The sequence below is a fragment of the Mustela erminea genome, chromosome 6, assembly GCF_009829155.1.
Source record: "Mustela erminea isolate mMusErm1 chromosome 6, mMusErm1.Pri, whole genome shotgun sequence".
Classification (NCBI taxonomy): Eukaryota; Metazoa; Chordata; class Mammalia; order Carnivora; family Mustelidae; genus Mustela; species Mustela erminea.
Window position 1 is genome coordinate 1569499 of NC_045619.1, and position 23909 is coordinate 1593407.

The following is a 23909-nucleotide window of genomic DNA, read 5'->3' on the forward strand; positions in this document are numbered from 1 at the left end:
TCCCTCCCCCACAGCCACAGCTTCTTATCTGCCATCTGTCCACGTCAGAGTGACCGCACACCCGTGGTGCCAACCGGCCTCACCAAAGCAAAGCTCACTGTCCCTCCACCAGTGGCCCACGGCCCCCAGGGCAGGCTAAATGGACGCCGGCTTCTTCCATACGTCCCAAGGTCGTGCCTCAATCCCGGAGATGACCTGGACCCTGGGACTCCTGAGAAGCCAGGCTCTCTAGGAAGCTGGCCCCAGGATGGGCTTTGTGTGCACCCGTCTCTGACTGTCTCTGACCAGTTCTGACCTACTGTTACCCCTGGGAGAAGCTGCCCCAATCATCTATGTGAGCCAGGCTTGTGACCATCAGGGGGCCTGGGGCCTCCCCAGGGCAAATGAGCTGCCCCACAAATGCTGGCCCACAGAACAGGTGTGGGTGAATCCCTGGGGAGCAAATGCCCAGTCAGCCCAAAGCCTGGGGACCGAACACTGTAGCGGGCTGTGCCAGGGTCTCCTGGGGCTTTGTGCTGGACACGGAGCACTCATTCCCAGCCCAGGGGAGCACCCAGCACAGAGGGGGCCCTGCTATCCACAGACACTCTCCCTGAGCCCGGGGACTGTCCCTGAAGTCTTTGGATTCCAGGCTGGCCATCTCCCTCCTCCCCTGACGGAATCCTGAGTTCCAGGTTCGGGACGACCCTGGCACGGCTGACCTCAGGCTTCGAGGGGCTCGGCTGAACATCAGACGTGCTTGATCTGAGTCTTTGTCCGTGACCCCTTTTTCCGTCTGGGTTGAGAGGGCGCCTTCCCCCCTGCAGCCCCGTGCTCGCGGCCACGGACGGACCTGCGCTCACCCCACCCTTGGTGGTCGTGCCCGTGGAAGCCCACATCTGGGAGCTCTGGGAATTCGGGTTTTAAGTTCTTTGATCATCTGTTCTCTGCGTTTCTCTACTTTCGAACCTTGCATTCTTCAGAATTCCTGAACCGATCTTCTAGTCTTGTTTAATCCTCCTTCTCTGGAAAAATCGACTCCTTGGCTGAGACTTCCTCATTCTACCGGATTGTTTCCAGAACCGGTTACACACTCACGCTGGTGTACGTGAGCACACACTCTCACGCGTGCGTGATCCCACGAGTACGTGTGTACGTGTGCGTGCTGTGCTCACACTGTGTCCCGTTCTTATAAAATGATACATATTCTTGATCTTCTTAGCATCCACGTCCGCGTCCTGGTGTGGCCATGACTCTCCTCCTCACACAAACCTGGGGCTTGGGGGTTTGCGGGTGACAGGTCACCACTGCGTCATGGGCGGCCCGGCTGGGCTTGGGGCAGGTTATCAGGGGTGCCTCGTACCAGAGCATGGCGGCTGCGGGGTGACCACACCCCTACGTGGGGCTCAGGGGCCCGGAGCCAGACGCACCTCCAAGGGAGGAAGGTTCAAGGCCGGGGCCTGGCGCCCCGTGGGCATGCTGTCCCCGCCTCACTTCCTGACCAGCCTCTGCTCCCGCGGGCTGCCGGCCAGCTTTAGGACCCTGCTCTGCGGGGCCTCCCCCACTGCCTCCAGCACCCCGTTCCTCCGGTTTCCCCTGCTCGTGGTTGGGCGGTGGCCTTTGGTCATTGTTGTCACTTTGCTGCGTCCACGGTGGTGGGCGTGACGTGAGGAGCTGGTGGGCAGTTGGTGGGCTTCCCAGAAAGGTCCTCAGGCCCCAAACCGCAGTGACCCAGGATTTCAGCCTTAAGCTTGGTAAGTTAGTGCGGGGTCAGGTCTCCAAAGTCATATCCACCCAGAACTCTCCATTTTTGGAAATGTCATTTGGAATTAAAGACGGGATCAAGTTTGTGACCCGGAATCATCCTTGAGGTGGGAAGAGCCTGGGCAAGAGGGCGTCTTCACAAGGTCCGGCTCTCGTGGTCAGGCGGCCCTGTGATGACGGACGCACACACTGGGGGATGCGGCCACATGCCCGGAGCGCCTGGAGCCCCAGAGACAGGACGAGGCTGGACGGACACCCCGCAGAGCCTCAGAGCATGGCCCTGACATACCGTGGCTTCAGCCGACGAGAACGGACGTCTGCCCCTGTGAGCCTCCAGGTGCGGGGTCAGGGGTGGGGCCGCCGGAGCCTCACAGGGCGCATCCCCAGAAAGAAGCCGCAGCGTCCCCTCCGAGAGCTGAGGGCCTGCGTGCCTCAGGACTTGGGTCTCCGGGATGTCGCCTCCACGCCTGTGGTCAGCGTGACGGGGTCCAGGGTGTCCAGACTTGCTCCTCTCGCTGTGTGAGCCCCCGGTAGGTCTGTCTGCCGCGGGGCCAGCTGAGAGGGCTGGGAGGGCTCGTCTGACCTCCAGGACACCCAGAGGAGCTGCTCCTCACTGCCGGGGACCTGAGCACGGTGCCCCGACGAGCTCGCCCAGCAAGAGCGTCCGCTTCTGCCGCTTCCTCTCCCGCGCACTCTGCCTTTCCTCCTCTCCGTCTCCCTGTCACTTTACACAGGCGTCCAGGGGGCAAAAGCAGGAAGCAACTATGTGTGTTCTTTCAACTGGGCACCCAGGACAAGCACTGCTGAGTTTCTACGAATGGTCTTACAAGAATCTCCACGCCGGTGTGTGGGGCTCAGAGCCGGGGTCCAGGGCTCAGGGCTACGTTGACCCTCCTCCTGCTGTCCTGCTGGAGTCACGAACCACACGCTCCAGGTGCCCCCAGAGCAGAGGCCCACGTGCCGCTCCCATGGGCTGCTCAGAGGGTCCAGATCTGGCACACGCCAGGCCCTCAGAGGTACACCTGGGATCCAGGAACGCAGAGACCTCATGGGTAACTGGGCCGTGTGGACACGGCGAGTCATCCTGGGCGGCAGAGCTGGGTGGTGGCCCCCAGCCTGGCCTGTGCTAGCTCACGCCCAGGACCAGACACTTGGTACCGCAGGAGACGCCTGTCGGCAGAGCCCAACAGGACCACAGAGAACATAACCCACCCGGGGGCTCATCTGCTGTGTGATCAGGTCTGCAGCGAGCGCCGACCTCTGGGACCGTCAGGCTGGGCCGGGCGTCCCCTCCCAGCGTCATCCGACAGAGACGCTCTGTCACTGCCCACACCTTCACTGGCGCCCCCCCCCCCACCCCGGACAGCTGGGCACAGACGTGCTCGGGCGGGGGCGGCTGTGCCACCGGTTCAGAGCCTGCTCATGGAAGTGTTGCTGGGGGAAGTGAGTTTCCAGGAAATCCCGGGTCCTGGACAGAGCCAGAGGGACACCCCAGTGAGGGGTCCTCAGGCCCACAACGGGCCATTCGCACAGGACAGAATTCAGAGGTGTCGCGTAACAGCTCCCAGGGAAGATGGGTTCCCGTGTGGCTGGTCCATTCTGACTGGGGAGACAGGACAGCAGTTCCCATCGGGCGCCCAGCAAAACGTATGCGTGCGCATGTGTGGTGGAGCGGCTCCCGACTGCGGCATCACGGTGGCCGCCAGCACGTGCCCCTTGCGAGCTCAGCCTCTAGCATCTGGGGACGCGCTGTGTAGGGAGGGCAGGAGGGCACTTCGCTTGCAAGGTGGACCCAGGCTGGGCGCCATCAGCGGACTGTGGAGCTCGGGGGAGACCACCTCTGGGGATGTCATGGGAGGGCGCCGTGGCCCTGAGGGTCAGCCTGCAGCGCCCCCCATGTCTCCTTTCCTGGCGCCGACTGGCGTCCACGGGACTAACCCAGGGTGGAAGCAGAGCCCGGAAATCCCGCGCGGGTGCTGGATCTTCCCCGAGTTCCCCAGGACGGTGGCTTCCCCGCAATTCACCATAACCTGCAGCCGTCACCGCGTCCCGCGGGCGGCCCCGTGCACGCGGGAGCTTCGCTCAGCCGGATTCCCCCTCAGGACACGACATTCTCTGATATTTTTACTTAATTTCTTCTTCTTTCTCTTAAATGTGGGTCACGACCCAGCAAATTAATTTCACGGCCCACTAATGGGGTGAGGACCTGACCTCGGAGAAGGAGCGTTCTCGGAAACGCACGCATCAGCACGTTCCCGGGCTCCACACAGGTGATGGCACAATTCATTACCGCACGTTCTTATGTCCGCCCTGAGTGGGGGGTGGGGGGGTGGGGGGATGGGCAGGGGCCCGTGAGGCCCGTGCCCGCCGCCGGGTGCTGCCGGGCACAGAGACGTGAGCGGCTCGGCCCTCGCAGAGTGGGGTGGGGTGGGGGACAGCCCTTCAGACACGACGGTGGCCGCTGAAGGGGCATGGGCCGTCACGTGGCCAAGCAGCCACAAGGGCACTCCAAGCCCATCTCACGGGAAACCTACTCGTGGTGAAATAGGACACGGCGGTGCTGACCAACGTCGGTGACGGGACCGAGCTGCCGTCCTGAAGACGGGACCATACGCTCCAAGTATTTGGTGTTTGGGTCGAGAGCCTGAGTGAGCTTTGAAGAGAGCTTTGCGAATGGCCACCACATGCCAGGGCCGCTGTCCGAGCCAGAGACGCGTCTGCAGACCCCTGGGGTGGCCCCGGCCTCCAGCATCACCACGCGGCCCCTCAGAGGGATGCGCCAGCCCCGATCCAGAGCACAAGCCCTCCACATGGCCAGGGGCGCCGGGCCCCAGGCGTGCACCCCTGTGAAGGGCGAGGAGCGCCGAGAGCGAGCCCTTTTGCGGACTGGCCCTGGGCCTAGCAGGTGTCCTGCCCACACCGGGCCCACAGGGGCATCTGCCCGAGGACCAGCGGCCCCCCAGGCGGGCTCCCCCGAACAGGCAGATGGGAGAATCCAGCTTCAGAGCTAAAGGACGCGTGGGCTTGTGCTAAACCAGACCCAGGGTTTGAGGGGGGTTGGCCCAGCAGGCAGACAGACCACGTCTGCCGCCCACTGCCGGCTGTGGTTTTCACAGCAGCCAGACCAAGGCAAGGGTCCTGAGCTCCTGGGCCTGTGGGGTCACGGGACCAGCCTCAACAAGGACTGCATCAAGGAACAGAGTCTGCCTCCTGGCGCGGGGCCTGCGAGAGGGGCTGCGGGGGCGGGGGGCTGCAGAGCTCAGGAGTGGGGGAGGGCACGGGAGCCTCAAGTCACCCGTGAGACCTTGAGCGGTGCCCCTGGGTCACCTCCTCCAGCAGGCTGGCCCCCAGGACCGGGCTCGGGGCCCGGAGTGCAGGTCTGACCCCACAGCCACTCCCCAGGGCCACTGAGGTGGGGTGGTGTGGAGCCTCCCTAGCCCCCCTGCCCCAGGCCCTGTCACAGGCACGTCCTGCCCTCAGGGCTGCCATGGGCCCAGCGGGGAATCCACGCACTGACCCGCAGCTCCCAGGGGCAGGGACAGGGGTTGGCTGTCTAGGATCTGCTTGTTCCCAGCTCTCTGACTTTTGGATACAGCACACAGAAAGACCCGGAAAGATCCAGAAAGGTAAGCTACCTCCTGGATGCGCCTGGAAGGGACAACACACGCCAGAAGCCCCCAGGCCCCTGAGAGCCAGCCGGTAGGTGGCAGGTCACGAGCCGGTGACCCCCACACGCATCAGATGTGCAAGGCCCAGCTGACCGGCTGCTTTCGTGCTGGGCGTGGACGGACATGGCCTGGGCGGCTGCTGGGCGGCACAAGGCTCCCTGTGGCCTCCCTGGCCTGTTGGCTGAGAGCCGCACTCGGCCGGTGCCTGTGGGTCCTGCCTGCGCTGCTGCCCACACAAACCCGCCTGACCCCCACAGACAGACGACCCATCCTCAGAACAAGCCCCCGAGGGGTCCGGGTCATGCTTTTCCTCGGCAGCCACAGGAACCAGGTCCCCTGGACACGCGTCTGGACGGCCCGCCGGGGCTCCCCTGCACAGACTGACCCGCGAGGAAGGAGGAAGCGGGCGGGTTCTCCCCCTCCCCAGCTCCAGGGGCCGCAGCCCCCATCCTGTGTGACCCAGTGAGGACACTCGGATGTCCGCCGGGCTTTCCGGATCCTTCCCTGTGGGCCCCAGACCTGCCTGACTGGACATTCCCAAGACGCAGAGGCGGGAAAGCAAGGCCAGGAGATCACAACCCACGTCGGGGCTCGGGTTCTACGTGGAGCGCACGGAAGAGCCGGGACTGGGGTGACGGTCAGCCGGGGCAAGCAGAGGCCGCTGCTGGGCTGGCTGAGAGCTGCGGGGTCCCGGCGCCCAAGCCTGTGGACGCAGGCGCCGGCTCCCGTGGCTCACACCACCGTGCGTGGGCCTTGAGGAACTTACCTTGAAAAAGGGACCTCAGAGAGCAGCCCCAGAACCCTTCCCCGTCCCCCACTCCGTCCCCTCGGGACAGCAGCCATGGGACCCAGGCGGGCCTCGGCTCCTGGGACAGAGGGGATGCAGGGGGCCCCTCAGCGGGCTCTGGGAGGGACTGGGGTGCCCTTGGGGGTTTCAGGGTCGGGGCCTCTGCTCCGGACGGCCGCCACGCAGTACCCAGAGCCGGAGCAGACCCTGAGGACCGCGCCCTTCCCGCTCCCGCTCCCTATAGACGCTTCAGCGGCTGTGGGGGGTCCTAACCCGTGCCCCTGCCGGAGCCCCCCGCCATCCCAGCAACGAAACGTGACCAACCACCCCATGGGGCTCTGAGCGGACTTCTGGGCGGACGCCTTCAGGCTGGTTCTGTCCGGCCCCTGGGCCCCCCGGCGCGGGGACAGTCTGGCGCAGTAGGGACAGAACGACCTGGTCACAGGGGGCGAGGACAGACCGCATGGAGGAGGCAGTGAGGCTGGCCGTGTCTCCACACCAAGCCAGCGGCCCCGTCCCCGTGCCTGCCGACGTGGGGCCCACCTCCCCATGGGGGCCCGCCGCCCGGGGCCCGCTCGCCCTCCGGAGTGTGGGGTGCACGGCGCGGCATACGCACCGTGGTGGTCTTCACTCGCCCGCCGGGCTGCGTGCACGTCCAGCCTGACCGGTTGATGAGCAGGTCACAGCCCTCGCCCTCCAGACACGGCAGCATGTCACACCACTGCTTTGTCTTGATGATTCGAGCTGCGGGAGAGAAGAGAGCCGTTCAGCCGGGGCTCCCTGGGGCCCCAGGGCAGCGCCAGCAGCCTGACTCCCGGCCTGGGGAGGGACGGTCCGGTGGGCAGCGCCTGGCGTCCATCGGGGGGCCGGGCCTCTATTCCTCCCTGTCCCCAGCCCCCTCTTGAGCGCTGTCCCCCGGTCCAGCTGTGCCGCCAGCCCATCAGTACGCGGCAGCGGAGAGAGAACTAGGACCACGTGCATGTCCTTCTAAACGCAAGTGCGAGTGAGTACACGGTTATAAGTCCGGGGCCCACGCAGTTACGCCGTCTGGGTGCTCAGACCGGATTCCCACCACGGGCCAGGCGCCGTTTCACCTCAAAGCTGAGCCCTCCACGTGCACACTTCCGAACACGGCGTCCTCCCCAACTCCAGCCCGCTGCTGCGGAAGGCACAAAACCTCGGATTTCCCAGGACACGAGGATGCGGAGTCTGGGTCCAGGCCACGCGAGGACACGTGCGTCTTTGGGCATTGCCCTGTGCTCCCTACGCTTGACTGTCCCCTTGGCGGCAGCAGGAAAAGGCGAGCGGGCTGGGAGAGAGCCATGGTGCGGGTCTCGGGTCGTTTCTGGGGATACAAGAGCTCATCACCCTGATGCCAGCTCCTTTCTACACTGTGCCATGAACTGGACTGTGTCCCCAGAGTGACATGGCAAAGCCCTAAGCCCCTGTGTGGGGTTCCTTAGACAGTGTTTGTAGAGCAGTAATGCAGGTTAACGGAGGTCACGAGGGTGAGGACTCGATCTGAAAGGGTCAGTGCCCTCACGAGTAGAAACACCGAGCTGTACGAGGCCTCCCAGCACCTCAGCCGGCTGGCCTGTCATCTCAGACTCCTGGCCCCCAGGGCGAGCAGAGGCAGCTGTTTGCTGCTGAGGCCACCGCACCTGTGGCATCCTGTCCCCGCAGTGCAGCAAGTGGTGACTCGAGGGAGACCCACCCCTCAGATGTGGTTCTTGTTTTGCTGGGACGTCACTGTGGGAAACGCGCCTGTGCGGGTCCCCAGGGTAGGGTGAGGACGTGCTGGATCCTGCTCACTGGGGATCGGCCTCATCCTGGGTGGACCCCTAGGACGGGAAGCTGGGGGCGGGCGGGAGCCCCTTCCCGGGCTGCTCGGCGGGAGCTCGGTGCCTTTCCCTGCACATCCCCGGGGCCTCGCTCCTCCTCTGCTCCCTGTCCCTGCTGGAGCCCCGAGTAGCAGAGCCTTCGCAGAAGCACCGTGTGGTGACAGGAAGAGACGGCCTGAAAGCCTGGCTGTACGCCAGCAAACGCACCCCTTAAGCCCACAGAGAGGCCAGAAGCTTGAAGCACGCACCCCTGGAAATCCTGTGCGGGGTGTCTGCGCAGGCTTGTCTGGGCTCAGCCGTGAGGCCCGGCAAGGGGGCTCAAGGGCAGGTCAAGGAGCTTCTGTGTTTGCACTCCCGTCTGTCCCCCAGCCACTCCGGGGGAGTGCGGTCAACATAGCGGGCCAACTGTGCTGATCCGTGCCGCAGGGAGGCCCAGGACCACCCAGTCCTGGCCCAAGGGGCCGAGAGCAGAACTAAGGCTGTCTCAGGGATGGCTGTGCCCTTCCATGGCAGGAAAGCAGTGAGGCTCGGGGGCCTGGGTCACTTAGAACTGGGCTGCCAGAGCGGGTTGGGACCAGGTCCTAGTCCGTGTGGGGCGGCCTGCTCTGCAGACACGTGGTGATGTGGTCAGATGCCTGAAGCCAGCCGGGGAGGCAGTGGGGCCAGGCCTGGGTTCCGTCCCGCAGTGCTCACCCTGGTGCTCTGTCCTCCCGGGACGCACGGTGCACCCGGTGCGGGTGCAAGACCTGCCACAGGGCCAGCCCGTCAGTGCACGGGGACACGCAGCCCTCGAGGCCGGGCCAGGGGGCTGTGAGGGGGACAATGCTGGCCTCAGGACGCACCTGTCCGTGGGCCTCACAGCAGCCTCCTTCCCCCACCAGGCCTGTGGCAGAGGCCACCTCGTCCCGCGACGGCACCTCGGGTCCCTTTTCTACCCTCGGTTTCCGTTTCTCGAAGCAGCATGGGGGCCCCCGTCCGTGCCTTCCCGACCGTCATGCACTCAGCTCTGAGAGCTGGGGAGCCGCGGGACGGAGGGAGCATGCGGCCCCAGCACCCGGAAAGCCGCGTGAGCGTGATGGCAAATGAGTGGGCCAAAGGTCAGAGAGAGGGAGAGGCAGGAGGGCTGCTGTGTCCTCACGGCCTGGGGGGCACCGGTCCTGCCTGTTGTAGCCACGGCCTCTGACCACACACGTACCCGCTTGTTCCAACATGCGTGCACATGCACATACACAGTGACATACGTGAACACAGGCAAGCAGGCACGCACAGACCCACGGGCGTGCAAACAGCGCACACGCGCACACGCAGTCACGGGCCCACCTGCGCGTACGCAAGAGCACACGCCCACGCAGACACACCATGTCACTGGCGGCACCCCCTCCCCGACGCAGGGTGGCAGCCCAGGCGTGTCAGGTGCCAGGGCCGCCAAGGGCACCGCAGGGCTGCCGCTGAGCACACGCGGCTTTTGTGCCGCTGGGCTTGGCTCACCCTGCGGAGCCCACTTCCTGCGGGAGGCGGCAGGAGGCACAGCACTGGCCACCCCATCCCTGGGACAAAGGGGCCTTTCAGGCCACACGTCACCGCTTCCGTGATGCTGAGGCAGCTCCAGCGCCGAGGAGGGCGTCCTCCGGGAGCGGACGGTGCACAGGGGCGTGAGCGACAGCAGCTGACCAGTGGCCTCTGGGGACTGTGGTGGCAGCCAGCCACATGCCACGGCCACAGGAGACCCCTCGGCCCACGGTGTGTCAGGGGTCGTCACCACATCCCCCGGGCCTGTCCCCAGGCCCGAGGAGACACCGAGCTCTCTGGAACACAAACAGGCTCGTGCCCCCAGCATGGGCCTGAGTATTTGCTGCTGCCCGGCAGGGGCGTGAGCTCAGCGCCGCCTGCGAGTTCCACCCCGAGTGCTGAGGTTTCAGGCTGGGGCTTGGTGCGGCTCCGGGCACTGCTCTGGGCTGCCCTCCCTGGGGGCTTTTAGGTGCTTCCAGGACGGGGGCTCTGCCTCAGTTTCCCGCTGCTTCAGCCCAGACGCGTAAGCAACGTAACACGAGCTACAGGCACCGTGCGGGCGGCTGGCTCAGGACACGGACGGTGCTGGGAGGGCAGCACGGGGACCGAGCGACGGCAAGGCGATGGCCATGCAGGGCTGGTCACCCTGGTCTCAGGAGAGAAGTGAGTTAGGCGGCTCCGGGCCATGTGGTGGGAGGCCAATGTGCCCAAGCAATATTGGGACAGGGAGTGACCAGGACTGCAGACAGACCAGGGCGGCCGGAGTGATGGGGCCTGAGCAGGGCAGCGCAGACGCTTCTAAGGAAGGACAGGGAATGACCTGCCTTCAAGGGAAAGGACAGCCCTTCGGAGACGGAGAAGAGCATGCTGAGGCCCGCTCACGCAGGGTGGCGGGATCGGAGCGAGGGTCCTCCCGGCCCACCAGCAACACGGCCTCGCCGGCCTCGGGAACCCCGCAGGGCACGGACACAAGCACGGGGGAAGCGCCGTCTCCTCAGGAGAGATGCGGGGTCAGGCAGTGTGACACCCAGTCCCCGAAGAGCCCAGCGCCGCACGCCACAGGCACGGAAGAACATGGTCAGGGACTCTCTCCCCCAGGCCTTGCCCTGCCAGACCTCGAGAAGGACCGGTGGAGAGGGTTCCCTGCCCGGAGCAGGGCTGGGTGGAGGGCGCTGCAGGGGTGGTGTCTGCATCCGCCACGCCAGGCTGGACGTTTTCACGACTGAGGGGCAATCTTCTCGCCCCTGAGCACCTGGTACCCTCCCGGGACAGCCGGAAGGTCTCATCAGGGCCGAGACTAGGGCGCTCCTGCGGTGGAGTCTCTGGCCCCATGCCGGGGTGCGGTCAGGGCCCCTGCTCTCTGCCCCTCACACAGTGGCTCAGGGGCACGACACACATACCCTTCCTGCCATGGTCACCGGGGTCACCCCATAGTTTCCACAGGGCCACCCTCAGTGACCAGCTGCCTGAGAACCAGGGTTGTGCCATGGTCCCTGAGCACTGACCCCCATGGGACATGACCACTGTGAAGGGCAGGTGACGTCAGGGCCTGTGACGGTCTCTCACAGGAGTATCAGACTTAAGACACACAGCAAGGCCCCGTGCCTCCCCAGCTACCCGTATGACAACAAGATGATGGTCGTCTCAAGGCCTTTCCTAGAGAAAGTGGGGACCTTTCCTCCCGGGCTTCAGCTCGGCCATCCTCTCCGTGGGGCATCCGCTCCCCATTCGAATGGGTGTGCACCGCACACCAGCGAGCAGAGGCCCCACAGGGTTTGCACAGCGAGGGCTAGGGACCTCGTGTCACACGGCAGGAGGAAAGCATGCGGCAGGACACATGCATGGCTCTGTCCCCAGTCCCCGTTGCAACTGGATCGTGCCGCGAAGCCAACGTGTCCACACGCGTGAGAAGCTCAGGGCGGGCACTGGAGGGCCCCTGGGCGGCTCTGCGTGAAACCCCGGGCCTGCTCGCGACAAAGACTCACAACAATCAGCACGATTCCTTGCAGCTCGTGGCGTCCCCAGTCTCACAGCCCGCGGCGAAGAGGGGAGGGCCCCGCAGGTACGGACGCCTCTGTGGCCGGCCCAGTGCCAGAGCTGGGCTTCCCTAGACGCCCGCCTTGTAACACGAATGCTGCCAATTTAAATTTTATTAGTTTCGCAGTTTTGCTTGTGTTTAATCTGTGAATGTTTCAGTTTATTCCAGTTTATGGTCTGCTGAGGGCTCCCCGCTTGCAACATCATAATAAAAACGATTTAGGTCACTAGCAAGGGGCCCAAGGAAGTAGTTTTCCCTTCAAAGGAGTTCTCAGATGATTGAAGTCTGAGGAACGCTGCTGCCCGCCCAGGGCTAGGTGGTCAGGGAAGGAGGCAGGGCTGATGCCCAAGATGGTCAGAGAGGGGCTCTTTCCGGCGAGCTCTGGACGTACGTGGAGCCCCACACCCGGAGGGCCAGCCTGGAACTGTGGCAGGGAGCCTGGGAGGAGCCCGCCCTGTGGCCCACAGCCCTTCCTCTAGCCAAAGGGGTTTCGGTCTCCTTCTCCTGTGGTGGCCGCTCCTGGGTTCTCCCTACGGTGGCCCCATCCCAGAGACAGCTGTGCGTAATGCACTTGGACCGTGGGGTCCCTGTCCCTCCATTGTCCCTCCGGCCCTTCCAGTAGGGGAAGGGTCTCCCCTGGGATTCTAATAGATTGCACGTCTGCTTTAGCCTTCGGGTAAAAGAACATGCTATGTCGTTGGCAGCATCACACAGGCATTAGAGCCGGCCCCAAACTCAGTTAGGCTTGGATCAGTCCCTGCTGCCGCTGGCCCTCCCCTCCATGGAGCCGGGTCAGTGGCTTCCTTCCGAAATGACCCGTGAAGGACAGTGTAAGAAAGGGCACGAACTGGTGCTGCCACTCGATGGCCCCTCACTGAGCCTGGGGGACCCTCAGCCCTGGATCCTCCTCCTTCTGGAGCACATTCCAGAAATCTACAAGGCCGGGGGGGTCTGGCTGCAAAGTCATCTCTGCTACCTGACCCTCACTCTCAGCAGATCTAGCTTCCTCAGGCTCAAGAGGCCTCCTCATCACCACCAGCGCCACACCACACGGCATCATCACCTTCACCACAACCACCACCGCAATTACCACCACCACCACCACCTCCGTCAACATCATCTCCATCACCACCAGCACCAGCACCACCACCAGCACCACCACCACCACCACCACCATCGCCGTCCCCACCACACCGTCACCACCATCATCGTCACCAGCACCCTTGCTAACCATCAGTAGCATCAGCAGCTCCTGGACTGAGCCCTTGTTGTGCGGAGCACACTGGTCCCCTCAATCCCACCAGAGTTCTTGCTGGAGGCTCTCGGGAACCCCTTTCAGACGGTGCACGTTCTGAGTACCCTGTGACGTGGAGTACTGAGAGGCTGGGGTTGGAGCCTGGAGGTCACCTTTACCGGCCCCGGTGGTCCCCGCCGTTCCAGCAGAGATCGCCCCCCGACCCCACCTGTCCCAGCCTCGTACCCCCTGCCTTGTGCCCACAGCGCAGCACGGGGGAGGGCTGGGGAGGACTCTTAGACCTTTCCCTGAGCACGGGGCTGGAGGAGCCCCCGGCGTCTCATTCCTAGCAACCTCCAGCCTTCTTGGGGGACAGCGGACCTGGAAGGCTGCAGAGCTGTGTTTGCACAAGCCCCACACCCAGTTTCCCTAAATCAGCAGAGGACTCTGTTGGACGCAGAGACACCCGTACAGCTGCGGGAAGCAGGCCCAGCTGCACACCCCAGGCCTGGGGCTGGCCATGCAGCTAGGGAAGGCCTGTGGGCATGGGAGTGCCCAGCAGGCACCTCCTGCCGGCCCTGTGTCCTCCCAGTCTGTGGAGACTCGGGGCCCATGATGGAGGGAGCGCAGTGCCGGGAGGCAGGAGGCCCGGGTTCAAGTCCCAGCCCTGCCCCCAGTCGGGCTCAAGTCCCAGCCCTGCCCCCAGTCGGGCTCCTCAAGCCTCTCAATTCAGCTCCCGGTCAGCTTCTCCGAAATGATCAACAGAACAAGCTTCCCCCCACGCTGGCTGCTCCCTGGGCAGGGACCCCCCTGCCAGGCTGTGGGCAGGGCCTCACCAACCCCCCCCCCCCCCCGCCTTGTATGTCTCGATGGCAGTAGAAGGTAAACCTGTGTCCCCATCATGCAGCAGCTCTGGGGCCTGGCCTGGAGCCGCGGTGAGATGGCGGCACCCAGGTCAGCCAGAAAGCCTTTAAATGCTGTGCCAGGGGCGGCAGGTCTCCAACGTGCCAGTGAGCAAGTTAAATGGGGAACATTTAGGAAAAGTGTCCTGTGCCGGCACAGGTCCCTCCTCCCCCCGTGAGGGTCAGGTGTGCTCTGGAGGACATCTGCTCCCCAGAGAGGCAGGTGCGCACCGAGCCCAGACAAGCACTGAGAAAAGACCCAGACCGCCGACGAGAGAGCTGCACTCACTAACCCAGCTTCGAACATGCCAGCCGCTTGCTCACGCGTCCACAAGCTCCACCAGATCCGAGCACACACTTGCCTACTTAGTCTGTAAAGATCCTGAGAGGACGGCGTCCCAGAGCCTGAATCCGGACGTCCTCAGCTCCGTCCGGCCCCAGGATGTTCTGCCTGAGCAGGGACACATCCTCTGTCCGCCGGGCCTCCCAGGCCAACTTCTCTCCTGGCCCGAGCCCAGGGGGCCACCTGCCAGGCCCAGCAGGTCCCCCTCCCCAGAGACACCGACCGCAGATGTGCTCATTCTCCTGGAGCAGCTCTGCAGCCGGGCCAGGGCGGCCCTGGGACCCAGAGCCCAAACCAAGGGCCCCATGATGCCTCGGAGCTGACGCAGACCTGGCGCACCTTCAGGGGTCCGCTTTGTGCATCCAAGGTCACAGCACGCCCCACGACCCCCAGCTTCCTCCTGTGCAGCGGAGTCCTCGGCCGGAGGCTCACTTTCCAGGCAGGAATTAGCATGAGACCCGAGTCCAGAAAGGCGTTCTCGTCCGAGGAGGACAGGTGCGCATGGCCGGCCTGGGGCTCTCTGGCCGCCCCTGCCTGGGGTCCTCTCCCTGCCCCGTGAAGCACCACCCCCGGGGCTGGACCAGGCTCCCAGGCAGTCAGGCTCTGAGCCCCCCGGACCTAAGAACGAGCTCAACGCTGAGTCATTCACTGAGTTCACTCACACTCCAGAAAGGTAACGGTGCTTTACACGTGTGATTTCTCTCGAATCCTCCAAACGGCCACATTGTTCTCCAGAAGGCCCGGGAGACGATTTTAATCAGCTAACATTCCCCGAGCTACTGCTCTGTGCACGCGTGACATCCGCACTGACTCCTGGGACCAGTACCATGGCCCGGGGGTGGCCCTCGGCTGGGAGCGGGAACAACCCACCCCGGGCAGTGGCTCTGAAGGCGTCCACCGGCAAAGACAACCATGAGAGTCGTCGTCTGCACAAGCCCGAAGGTGAGGCCTCTCGAGGAGGAGAAAGCAGGAAATGCCTTTACGGAGCCCTAACGACCCACAGGTGACTTGTAGTAATGACCTCATTAAGCCCCCAGAGCCGTTTTTCAGGGAGGGAGCACGAGCCCCCTTTTCACAGGCCAGAAGACTGAGGCCCAGGAGTTTCCGCCTCCTGGCTCTTCTCTGCGCCGCCGGGTGAGTGCCGCCCTCCAGATGCGCCCCCCCAACCGCCACTGCTCCGATAGCCCCCCAGGAAGCCAGGACAAGGGGCTGCTGCCGGTGCCCAGGTCCAGACCCTTCTGAGCTCTGCCCCCTATGAGCTCCAGCAGCAGAAGTCCCACCTGGGTCCCCGACGCCCCTGGGGGGCTCAGACCTTCCAGATGCCCCGCCCTCTTGCTCTCCTGCTTCCTCCCACACAGGCATTCCCTCTCCTGGAAACCAACCCTGTCCCCATTCTGCCTCTCGCTCTAGGAAGCCCAGCCCCCACCCCTGCTGTCCCTGTGAGGGCCCTGGGGGTCTTCTGTGTTACAGTCCCGGACCCAGCGTGGTGGAGGACCACCCACAGCTCCGTGGAGGGCCCTGGGGAAGGAAGGGTGACGGATGGTGGGGCGCAGACACACAGGACTGGAAGGCCCTTGGGCTGCCTGGCCCAAGGGGTCTCTGCTACACAGACGAGAACCTGTGCAGAAACGGAGCCTGTGCAGGTGTGGACCCAGAGTGGCCTCAGCGTGAGGGCACGGGGCCTGGGGCCGGGCGGCCTGCCAGCGTCCCCTCCCTGACAGCACTGGCCCAGGACTGGTGCCCTCAGCCCCCGACTTCACTCCTCCCACTGCTGTCACTCAGGGGTCCCAGGAGGTGGGCGTGAGGGTCTCCACGGATCCCGGTTTAACCAGAGCACCAGAGCCACAGGCACTTCCTACGGTCAAGCTGCCGGCCGGGTGTCTGTAAGTGACCGGGCTGGCCGCGTCGCTGCGTGTCCGTGTGTGCACGTATGACGGTGACGCTGCACGTGCCGGCCTGGGGGTGTGCACATGGGTGTGCACATATGCACGCGTGTGTGTGTGCCCCTGCGTGTGGCATCTCATTTAGGAACCGAGTGGGAAGTGCAGAGCCAGCTCCAGCCCCGCCCGGCGGGAAGCACCTGGCAGTTTCCTCCTGGTTTCCTGGCACGGATACGCATCACGGCTAGCCCTTCACGGGGAAGCTGAGACACAGCCCAGCAGACCCCCTCACGCACCCCGACTGCGGGGACCTCAGACGCAGCTGACCCCGAGGCACCGGAGTCTGGCCCACGGCAGCGGCGACGGTGGTCAGCGCCGCCTGCCCCAGGCTGGACAGATGGACAGGGCCAGCCGTGCTAATTTGCCTGGCGACCGAGGAGACCGCGCCGCGCCACTCAGTGCCGGCCCTCCGCTGCCCGTAACCGGCAAGGCTCCCTTTGGAATAAACTGATTCTTCATTTCCATTAGCATGTGAACCTGCTTACTTTACTCAACGGCTCGGAAGACAAACCACCCAGAACAAAGCCAGCGGGGCTGCAGCTCCGGCCGCGTTCTCCATTCTCGGGGCGATCCCGCACGGCCAGCCCCCGTCTGGCCCGGGTGGGGGCCCAAGCCTCTCCGGCGGGTCTGCCTCACACGGGGGTGTCCCCTGAAGCCTCCCAGACATTGCTGGTGACGGGGGTCAGGCCACATACCAGGAAATGGGCGGCCGACAGCTCACGCACATGCACACGGGCTGATTATAGGTCCACACACACTGACCCTCAGGAGGCAGACCTAAGTGGGACATCGCAGGGTTCCAGAAACGTCTGCCCTGTAAAGAGCTGGCGCGGGCCCTGACATCTGCACTGAGCCAGGATCCTGGAGCGAAGATTTGGAGGATGAGGAAGGCCCGGGGCTGCCATCTCTCTGCTCCACGAGGCGCACAAGGGGCCTCCTGGTGGGACAGCCCATGAGGCTGGGAGGTCGGAGGGCACCCTGGGTGACCCCCAAGCTGTCCTCAGCCACCCCTCCTGGAGCCCGCTTTCCGCTGGCCCTCCCGGGCAGCCTTTCCCTGGGGCACGGAGGAGGCAGCTGGGCACTGCCCTGACAGACAGGGACAGTATCAGGACAGGTGATGGTGTGTAGGGACCCGTGTGCTGGGTCTGGGGTACAGGGCGAGGTACTACCTGGCCTGGGACAGGCCGGGGTCGTGTGGACATGAGCTAGCACATGTAGAACTCCCTGGACCCTGCCTCCCCAGCACGGTCAGCCGCACCAGTCTCGGGAGAACAGAGAGAAAGCTAGAGTCTCTGCAGGGACAGCCCCCGGGCATGGGAGACACCTACATGCTCGAAGTCCCAGAAGTACCTTCTGTGCTGCAATGACTGCTGGAAACACCAAGGCCCGAATGCAGTGGGGGAGGGAGCAGGGCCACCTGGCCCCTGGGGAGCCCCACAACAAGCCACTGGGGCCACGCCTGAAGCCTGAGGCCACGGGGACACCTTGCTGGTCCTCCCAGGGATGCCCGGGCTCATTTGTTGCTATGATCGTGGCTGACCATCACACACGAAGGAGTGACCCACCTTATCCTGGTATCACAGAGGGGGCATGGGGGCACAGAGAGGTTAGGAGACTTGCCAAGGTCACACGGCTGAGAAGTGACCACGCAGGGAGCTGAGCTGTGCTCAGTCCGACCAGAGCCCCACACGCTTTTTGTTCCCTGAGGCCCCTGAGTGGGAACCTTGGCGGGGCCACGACCAGCTCCCGGGGGCAGCAAGAGCCGGAGGCGCCAGGACACGGCGGAATGGAAAGGGGAGATGAGGCGGAAGGGCAGCCCAGTGTTTGCAGCAGCCCCGCGGGCCGGCGTCCAGTGGGGCCGCCTGTGGGCCCCGAGGGTCGGTGCGGGCCCTCTCTGACCCCAGTTCCCCACCTGCCACACGATGACAGCTCGGTGGGGGGCGGCGGGGAGGACTGCGTGGGTGGGTGTGGAGCGACTCCACGGCCACTGGTCAGAGCTCCTCACGGTGCCGCACGCCCAACAGCGGACGGGTTGCCGCACCCACGGAGCTGAATGTTGCACACGGCGGCGGCTGGCCCCACGGCAATCCTGTGGCTGGGGCGGGGCCATTCCTGATGACCAGCACTGAGGGCCCCCAGGGATGATGGCGCAGTGACCCCCCACACGCTGGGACAGATGTCCCTGCCCTGTGTTGTGTCAAGGACCCTCAGTTCCAAGTCACATTGTGCTTGTCAAATCCCAAAGCCTCACCACGACAGCGCTCCCTGATTCCACCACGGAGGCCCGCCCACGGGACCCGGCGCATGGCCTGGCACTGACCTGGGGCCAGAGGGCCCGCAGCTGCCCGTGGCCCTGAGGACAGGGGACCTGCCTCATGTCCGGTCCCCGATATGGCATAGAGCAAGTAGGGGGAGCAGGACGGCACCCCAGCTCTGTGACGCACATGGGGACCCTGGCTCAGGTAGGCCCGCGGCTCGTGTACGATGAAGGAGGCCGTGGACGCACACGGGGGGACAGTGGACTCACACGGGGGGACGGTGGACGCACACGGGGGGACAGTGGACTCACACGGGGGGACGGTGGACGCACACGGGGGGACGGTGGACGCACACGGGGGGGGCGGTGGACGCACACGGGGGGACAGTGGACACACACGGGGACAGTGGACGCACACGGGGGGACAGTGGACACACACGGGGACAGTGGACACACACGGGGACAGTGGACACACACGGGGGGACAGTGGACACACACGGGGACAGTGGACGCACACGGGGGGACAGTGGACGCACACGGGGGGACAGTGGACACACGGGGGGACGGTGGACGCACACAGGGGGACGGTGGACGCACACGGGGGGACGGTGGACGCACACGGGGGGACAGTGGACACACGGGGGGACGGTGGACGCACACGGGGGGACAGTGGACGCACACAGGGGGGACAGTGGACGCACCACGGGGGGACAGTGGACCACCGGGGGGACAGTGGACGCACACGGGGGGACAGTGGACGCACACGGGGGGACAGTGGACCCACGGGGGGACAGTAGACGCACACGGGGGGGCAGTGGACGCACACGGGGGGACAGTGGACGCACACGGGGGGACAGTGGACACACGGGGGGACAGTGGACGCACACGGGGGGACAGTGGACGCACACGGGGGGACGGTGGACGCACACGGGGGGACGGCCGAGACTGAGACCGAGGGCCTGGGTGGGCCTCCTCTCCACGGCACTGCCCTAGGCCCTGGCCAGCTGCATACATGGGCCCAGCTCAGCCCACTCTGTGCCTTGGACTGAACTGGGGGACCAGACTCCACCCCCAAGATCTAAAGGCTGGGGGTGGGAGCTCCCCGGGGGAGGTGGGGAGTGGGGGGCCCCCGGGGGATAGGGGGTGGGGGGTAGGGGCCCGGGGGTGGGGGGCCTGGGGGTGGGAGTGGGGGTCCGGGGGGGCCCCTGCGACCCCTCACACGGCGGACACATGGGGCCATCTGTGCAAGCTGTGTCCGCAGCGTCCATGGGCTCTGTGAGGTTGTGGCCACACAAGCGGTACCCCAAAGTGAGGCCGGAGAGAAGGCCGGCAGAGGGACAGCCCAGCCCAGCCGGGGGCAAGGCACAGGCCTCCGGAAGAGAGCAGGCTCCCCTGGGTCTCACGCTGCCGCTCCTCCTGCCCCGGCTCAGCCCCAGCTTCCACATGGGGCTCCGTGGATGCCCTCCGTGGCCGCACCTCTGCCTCGCGCGGCTGCTGCCAGTCCGTGTGCTGTCCTCATGGACAGGCATTCTCACGGTTTGAGCTCCCGGCGTAAGGCTGCTCTAAACACACCTTTCCTCCCTTTTATTTTTTCCTTAGGGAAGCAGGCTCCCCGCCGAGCAGAGAGCCCGACGCAGGGCTCGATCCCAGGACCCTGAGATCATGACCCGAGCCGAAGGCCGAGGCTTAACCCACTGAGCCCCCCAGGCGCCCCTCCTCTCTTCTTTTGAGTTATCGTCTCAAGACGAAAGTCTAGGAACGGAATTACACGACCAAGGGTCTGAGCATTTCCGTGGCCCTGGACGCGCCCCGCCAGGCTGCGCACGGAACAAGTTCAACCCCGAGCCCGGCCCTCCCCGTGTCCGCCTGTCTCTCCCACGGGAGCCCCGGCCACGTCCTGCACTTGGCGTGTGACTGTCAATGGGACAGAGGGTCACAGGCCGTGTCCGGTGCCCTTGGGCCTGAATAAATCCCTCCCACCTTTACTCTGAGCAGGTGCGGGAGTCGGCACCCAGGAAGCACAGGCTCTGGGGGTCCGAGAATCACACAAGAGACCACGGTCCCAGCCCACCTCCGAGTGTGTGCTGGCTCCGTGGTGGCTGGGACTGAGGGCTTCCAGGGGACGAGCTATCACCAGGGGGTGGGGACAAGCTGTCACCGGGGGGTGGGGACAATCTGTCCCCATCACTCAGAGAGGATCAGACCCGCAGAAGGGTGACTAGAACATAGGTCAGGGGACTTCGGGGAAAGCCAGGAGGTACAGGAAGGGGTCAGGGAGGGCCTTGTGCCGGCCTGGTCCTCCCTCTCCCAGCCTTCTAGAACCTTCTGTGACCCGCCGGGTTACGCAGCTTGTCTGGAGCGGGCGCCCATGTCAATACGTCCATCATTTCCTCGCGATGCCTACAGCAGGTGCATCCGGTGGGCCATTGCCCGTCCGCGCACAGGGCTGCACGCAGCCCCGTCTCCCTGGCCCTCACTCAAGATGGGCATGAAAGTCAAGCCAAAAGCCCCACGGGAAGGGGTGTATCCGCTCCTCCCTAAACTGGTTCACAAACTGTCCCGTAGACCCCGTCCCACAGATCGTCAAGGGGCCACAGCGGGAAGAGTGCTCCTTGCTGAGCCGGCGCCAACCCGAGCCAACAGGAGCCGCCGGCCAGCAGGTGGGGTCTGGCTGAGTCCCTGACCTGCTCTGGTCTCCTCGGTTACAGGAGACGGGCGAGGTCAGCAGCCCGCGTCCACGCAGAACAAAACCTCTCAGAGTCACAGCTCTGCGGCTCGCGGGCACGTGCCGGCTGCCTTCCCCACCTCCTCCCACAGGGCTGTCAGGGCCCAACACAGGAGGCCCATGGGGAAAGCAAGGGGCATGGGGGCCGGCCCGGCTCGGCCTCCGGGACCCCTGAGCTCACGTGGGTGCTTTGCCTTCTGGGCAGAGGTCCACACTCACTCCCTCAGGCCCGACCGAGAGTCCCCTGCCTCAGAGACGCGGGCCTGACCAGAGGAGCTGCGAGCCAGCAGTCTGAGAACAGGTTACACTAGAGTAGCCGTGTCTGCGGGACGTCCGCAGGAGGCCCTGGGGCCAGCCGGGAGGGCTTCCTGGAAGAGGCAAGGTTCAGGAAGGAGAGAAGGCAGTGAAGACAGAGGGAGGGGCACGTGGTGAGACCCCAGGCAGGTGCGTCGTCACTGCTGGGAGCTTGGCACATTCAGGGAGCTCCAGAGGCCACTGGAGTGGACGCTGCCATTGGGGTTGAGGCAACCCCCTGGGGGGCAAGGCCCGCTGTGCAGCTCCGCGACCCACCAGGGTCTTCGAAGGGCTGTGGTCCTCCAGGCCTTGCGGGGAGGTGAGCAAGGGTCTGAGGGCTCCCGATCCATTAGCCAGGACCCCCGGCCCTCGGCCCCGCCAAACCCGACCAGGACACCCAGGCATTTTGCGGAACGAGCTGCCCGTTGCAGGCATGTCCTCCGCGAGGTTCCAGCACTTTCAGTCAGCACCAGGCCAAGGACTCAGCCAGCTCAGGCCCATCCCCTGAGCACGGGGTTGTGGGTCCCGGCTCGGAGCCCCCACCCCGTCAGAGAGAAGTGGGTACGGTCCGGCAGCTGCCCAGCCCCCAGCCCAGGGACAAAAGCAGTGAGGCAGCATCTACGTGGCCGAGAGGACGGCCACCCCTGCACCGATCCCAGCTCCCCGTCCACGGCACAGAAGACCCGGCCAGCGACAACGGGAAGCATCTGGGGGGCAGGGGCTGGAACGGGGGGGCCCGGAGCACGCAGGCAGGGACGGTGGCCCTCAGGGGACCACGGCAGCCGGGGCACCCGGAGGGCCTGAGTGAGCGGCTGGGACGGGCGTCTGTGTCTCTAACGCTCTGCCCAGGAGACTCGGACGTGCCCCGGCGTGCCGGGACCACCCCGTGGGGCCACACGGAGACCTGGGCTCTGCGTCAAGACCCGGCGCACTGAATCTGCTGTGTCACCGCGTCAGACGAAACAGCCACCTTCCTGAGGAACGCACAGCCTCACGTCCCCGTGGAGTCGCTGCGCAGACACCTCGGGCGCGTTTCCTTAACGTTCGCCGGGAGCCCGGAGCTCTCCACTGTGCTCTGACTCCAGGTCTGAGGTAGGACCTCAGCTTTCCGGGTGAACGTGTGTTCCAAGGAATGGAGTGATTAAGTCGGCTGAACCCGGAGACCTGGGGATCGGGGAAGGCGGGGGCTGGCGAGCCTGGCTCAGCAGTGTGGGTGAGGAGCCCCCCACCCCCGGGCCCGGGGTCGGTGTGCAATGTCCCCCGAGTTAGAGGGGGACCGAGGTGGAGAAAGGGCCCTTCTGTGTCCCCTCGAGCCCCGTTCCTCAGGCCACGTGGCTGCTCAGCTCGTCTGCAGACAAAGTCCTGTAGAAGCACCAAGGTCTAGGAGGGGCCCCCGGGGTGGGGACGGGGAGGGCCCATGGCAAAGCCACACAGGCCGACCCAGTCACAGCCATCTCCAATGTCAGGACACGCTGTTTCCAGGAGCTGGTGGAGTCAAGAGTCCCCTTTGAACTCCATATGCTACGGAGACAGGCAGGGGCTCCCCACCCCGGGGGCAGCCTGGGAGCCCCGCAGCTCCGAAGCCTGGTCGCTCACGGGCACGGTCCCCGAGGGGAGCGAGGGCCTCGGCCTGCATGAGGCTGGCCCTCTGCACTCCCGGGTCCCCCCGGCTCCTGGAACGCCCTCCCCCGGCCCCCCAGAGTCCGTTCCTTTAATCAGTCAGAAGAGGAAAACTTGGCAAAACCCAGATTACATCTTAAAATCAGACAAAATCTTCTCTCTACAACTTCTAGACGGCGTAATTTAGTGAGAACAGTCTTAATAATTATTTTTTCTTTAAATAGTTCCTGTAGAATATATTAATTTTCAAGAGGGTTCTCTGATGAGCGTGACTCATTAGCTGCCTGGGAACCATCACTCCCAGCGCGCAGGGGAGGAGGCCTTGCTTTGGGATGACCGGACGGCCCCCGCCCGCGGAAAACACTCCAGACCTGGGTAATCAAATTAGATTGAGAGGAAGAAGCGGGGGAAAAAAGCACAGTTATCATGAGCTAGCTGTTTCATTACTTCATTAGGATTAAGAGATGTAAGTCGAGAAGGAAAAAATCCCTCCGATTACATTTCTTGGGCAAATTCTCACGAACTGACAGGAGCTCCTGGACAGGGAAGACATGCGAGGCAGCCGGGCTTTAATCTCAGGATACGGAGCACGGCGACCCCCGGCTCCGGAAGTGGAGGGCACCCTGCTGGGGGGCTGCCCCTGAAGCCCCCGTGCTTTGCTCGGAGTCGGGCAACCCTTCCTTGAGAGCGGCCACCTGGGGCGCCCGTGTGTCGGTCTCCGGGGAAGCAGCGGGGGTGGGCAACACAGGGGGTGGTCCTGCCTGCGCGGGAGGGACCAGGCCGCGGCCAGGTGACGCTGGGCCTGACAACACAGTCTCCGTCCTTGGGCAAGACTGTTCCGCTGGCCCGAGCGGTCCTACTCACAGCGATCTCCTTCGCTGTGGGGCCCACGACGTGTTGAAAGAGCCGTGCTCTGTCTGTCTGTCCACCGTCCCTCCACCATCCCTCCGTCCGCCCGCAAATCCAACCATCCAGCCGGCCATCAACCCTCCGTCCAGCCACCCACCC

At 64.8% G+C, this 23909-nt stretch overlaps 1 protein-coding gene across 2 annotated transcripts in view; it reads right to left on the reverse strand.

The window, feature by feature from the left end:
* Positions 1–23909, reverse strand: part of TAFA5 (TAFA chemokine like family member 5) — a 171680-nt gene that overhangs the window by 18990 nt on the left and 128781 nt on the right. For both annotated transcript variants that reach the window (XM_032345891.1, XM_032345890.1), the window contains exon 3: positions 6815–6942. In XM_032345891.1, the coding sequence (XP_032201782.1) occupies positions 6815–6942 (128 nt within the window). The remainder of the gene's footprint in view (positions 1–6814; positions 6943–23909) is intronic.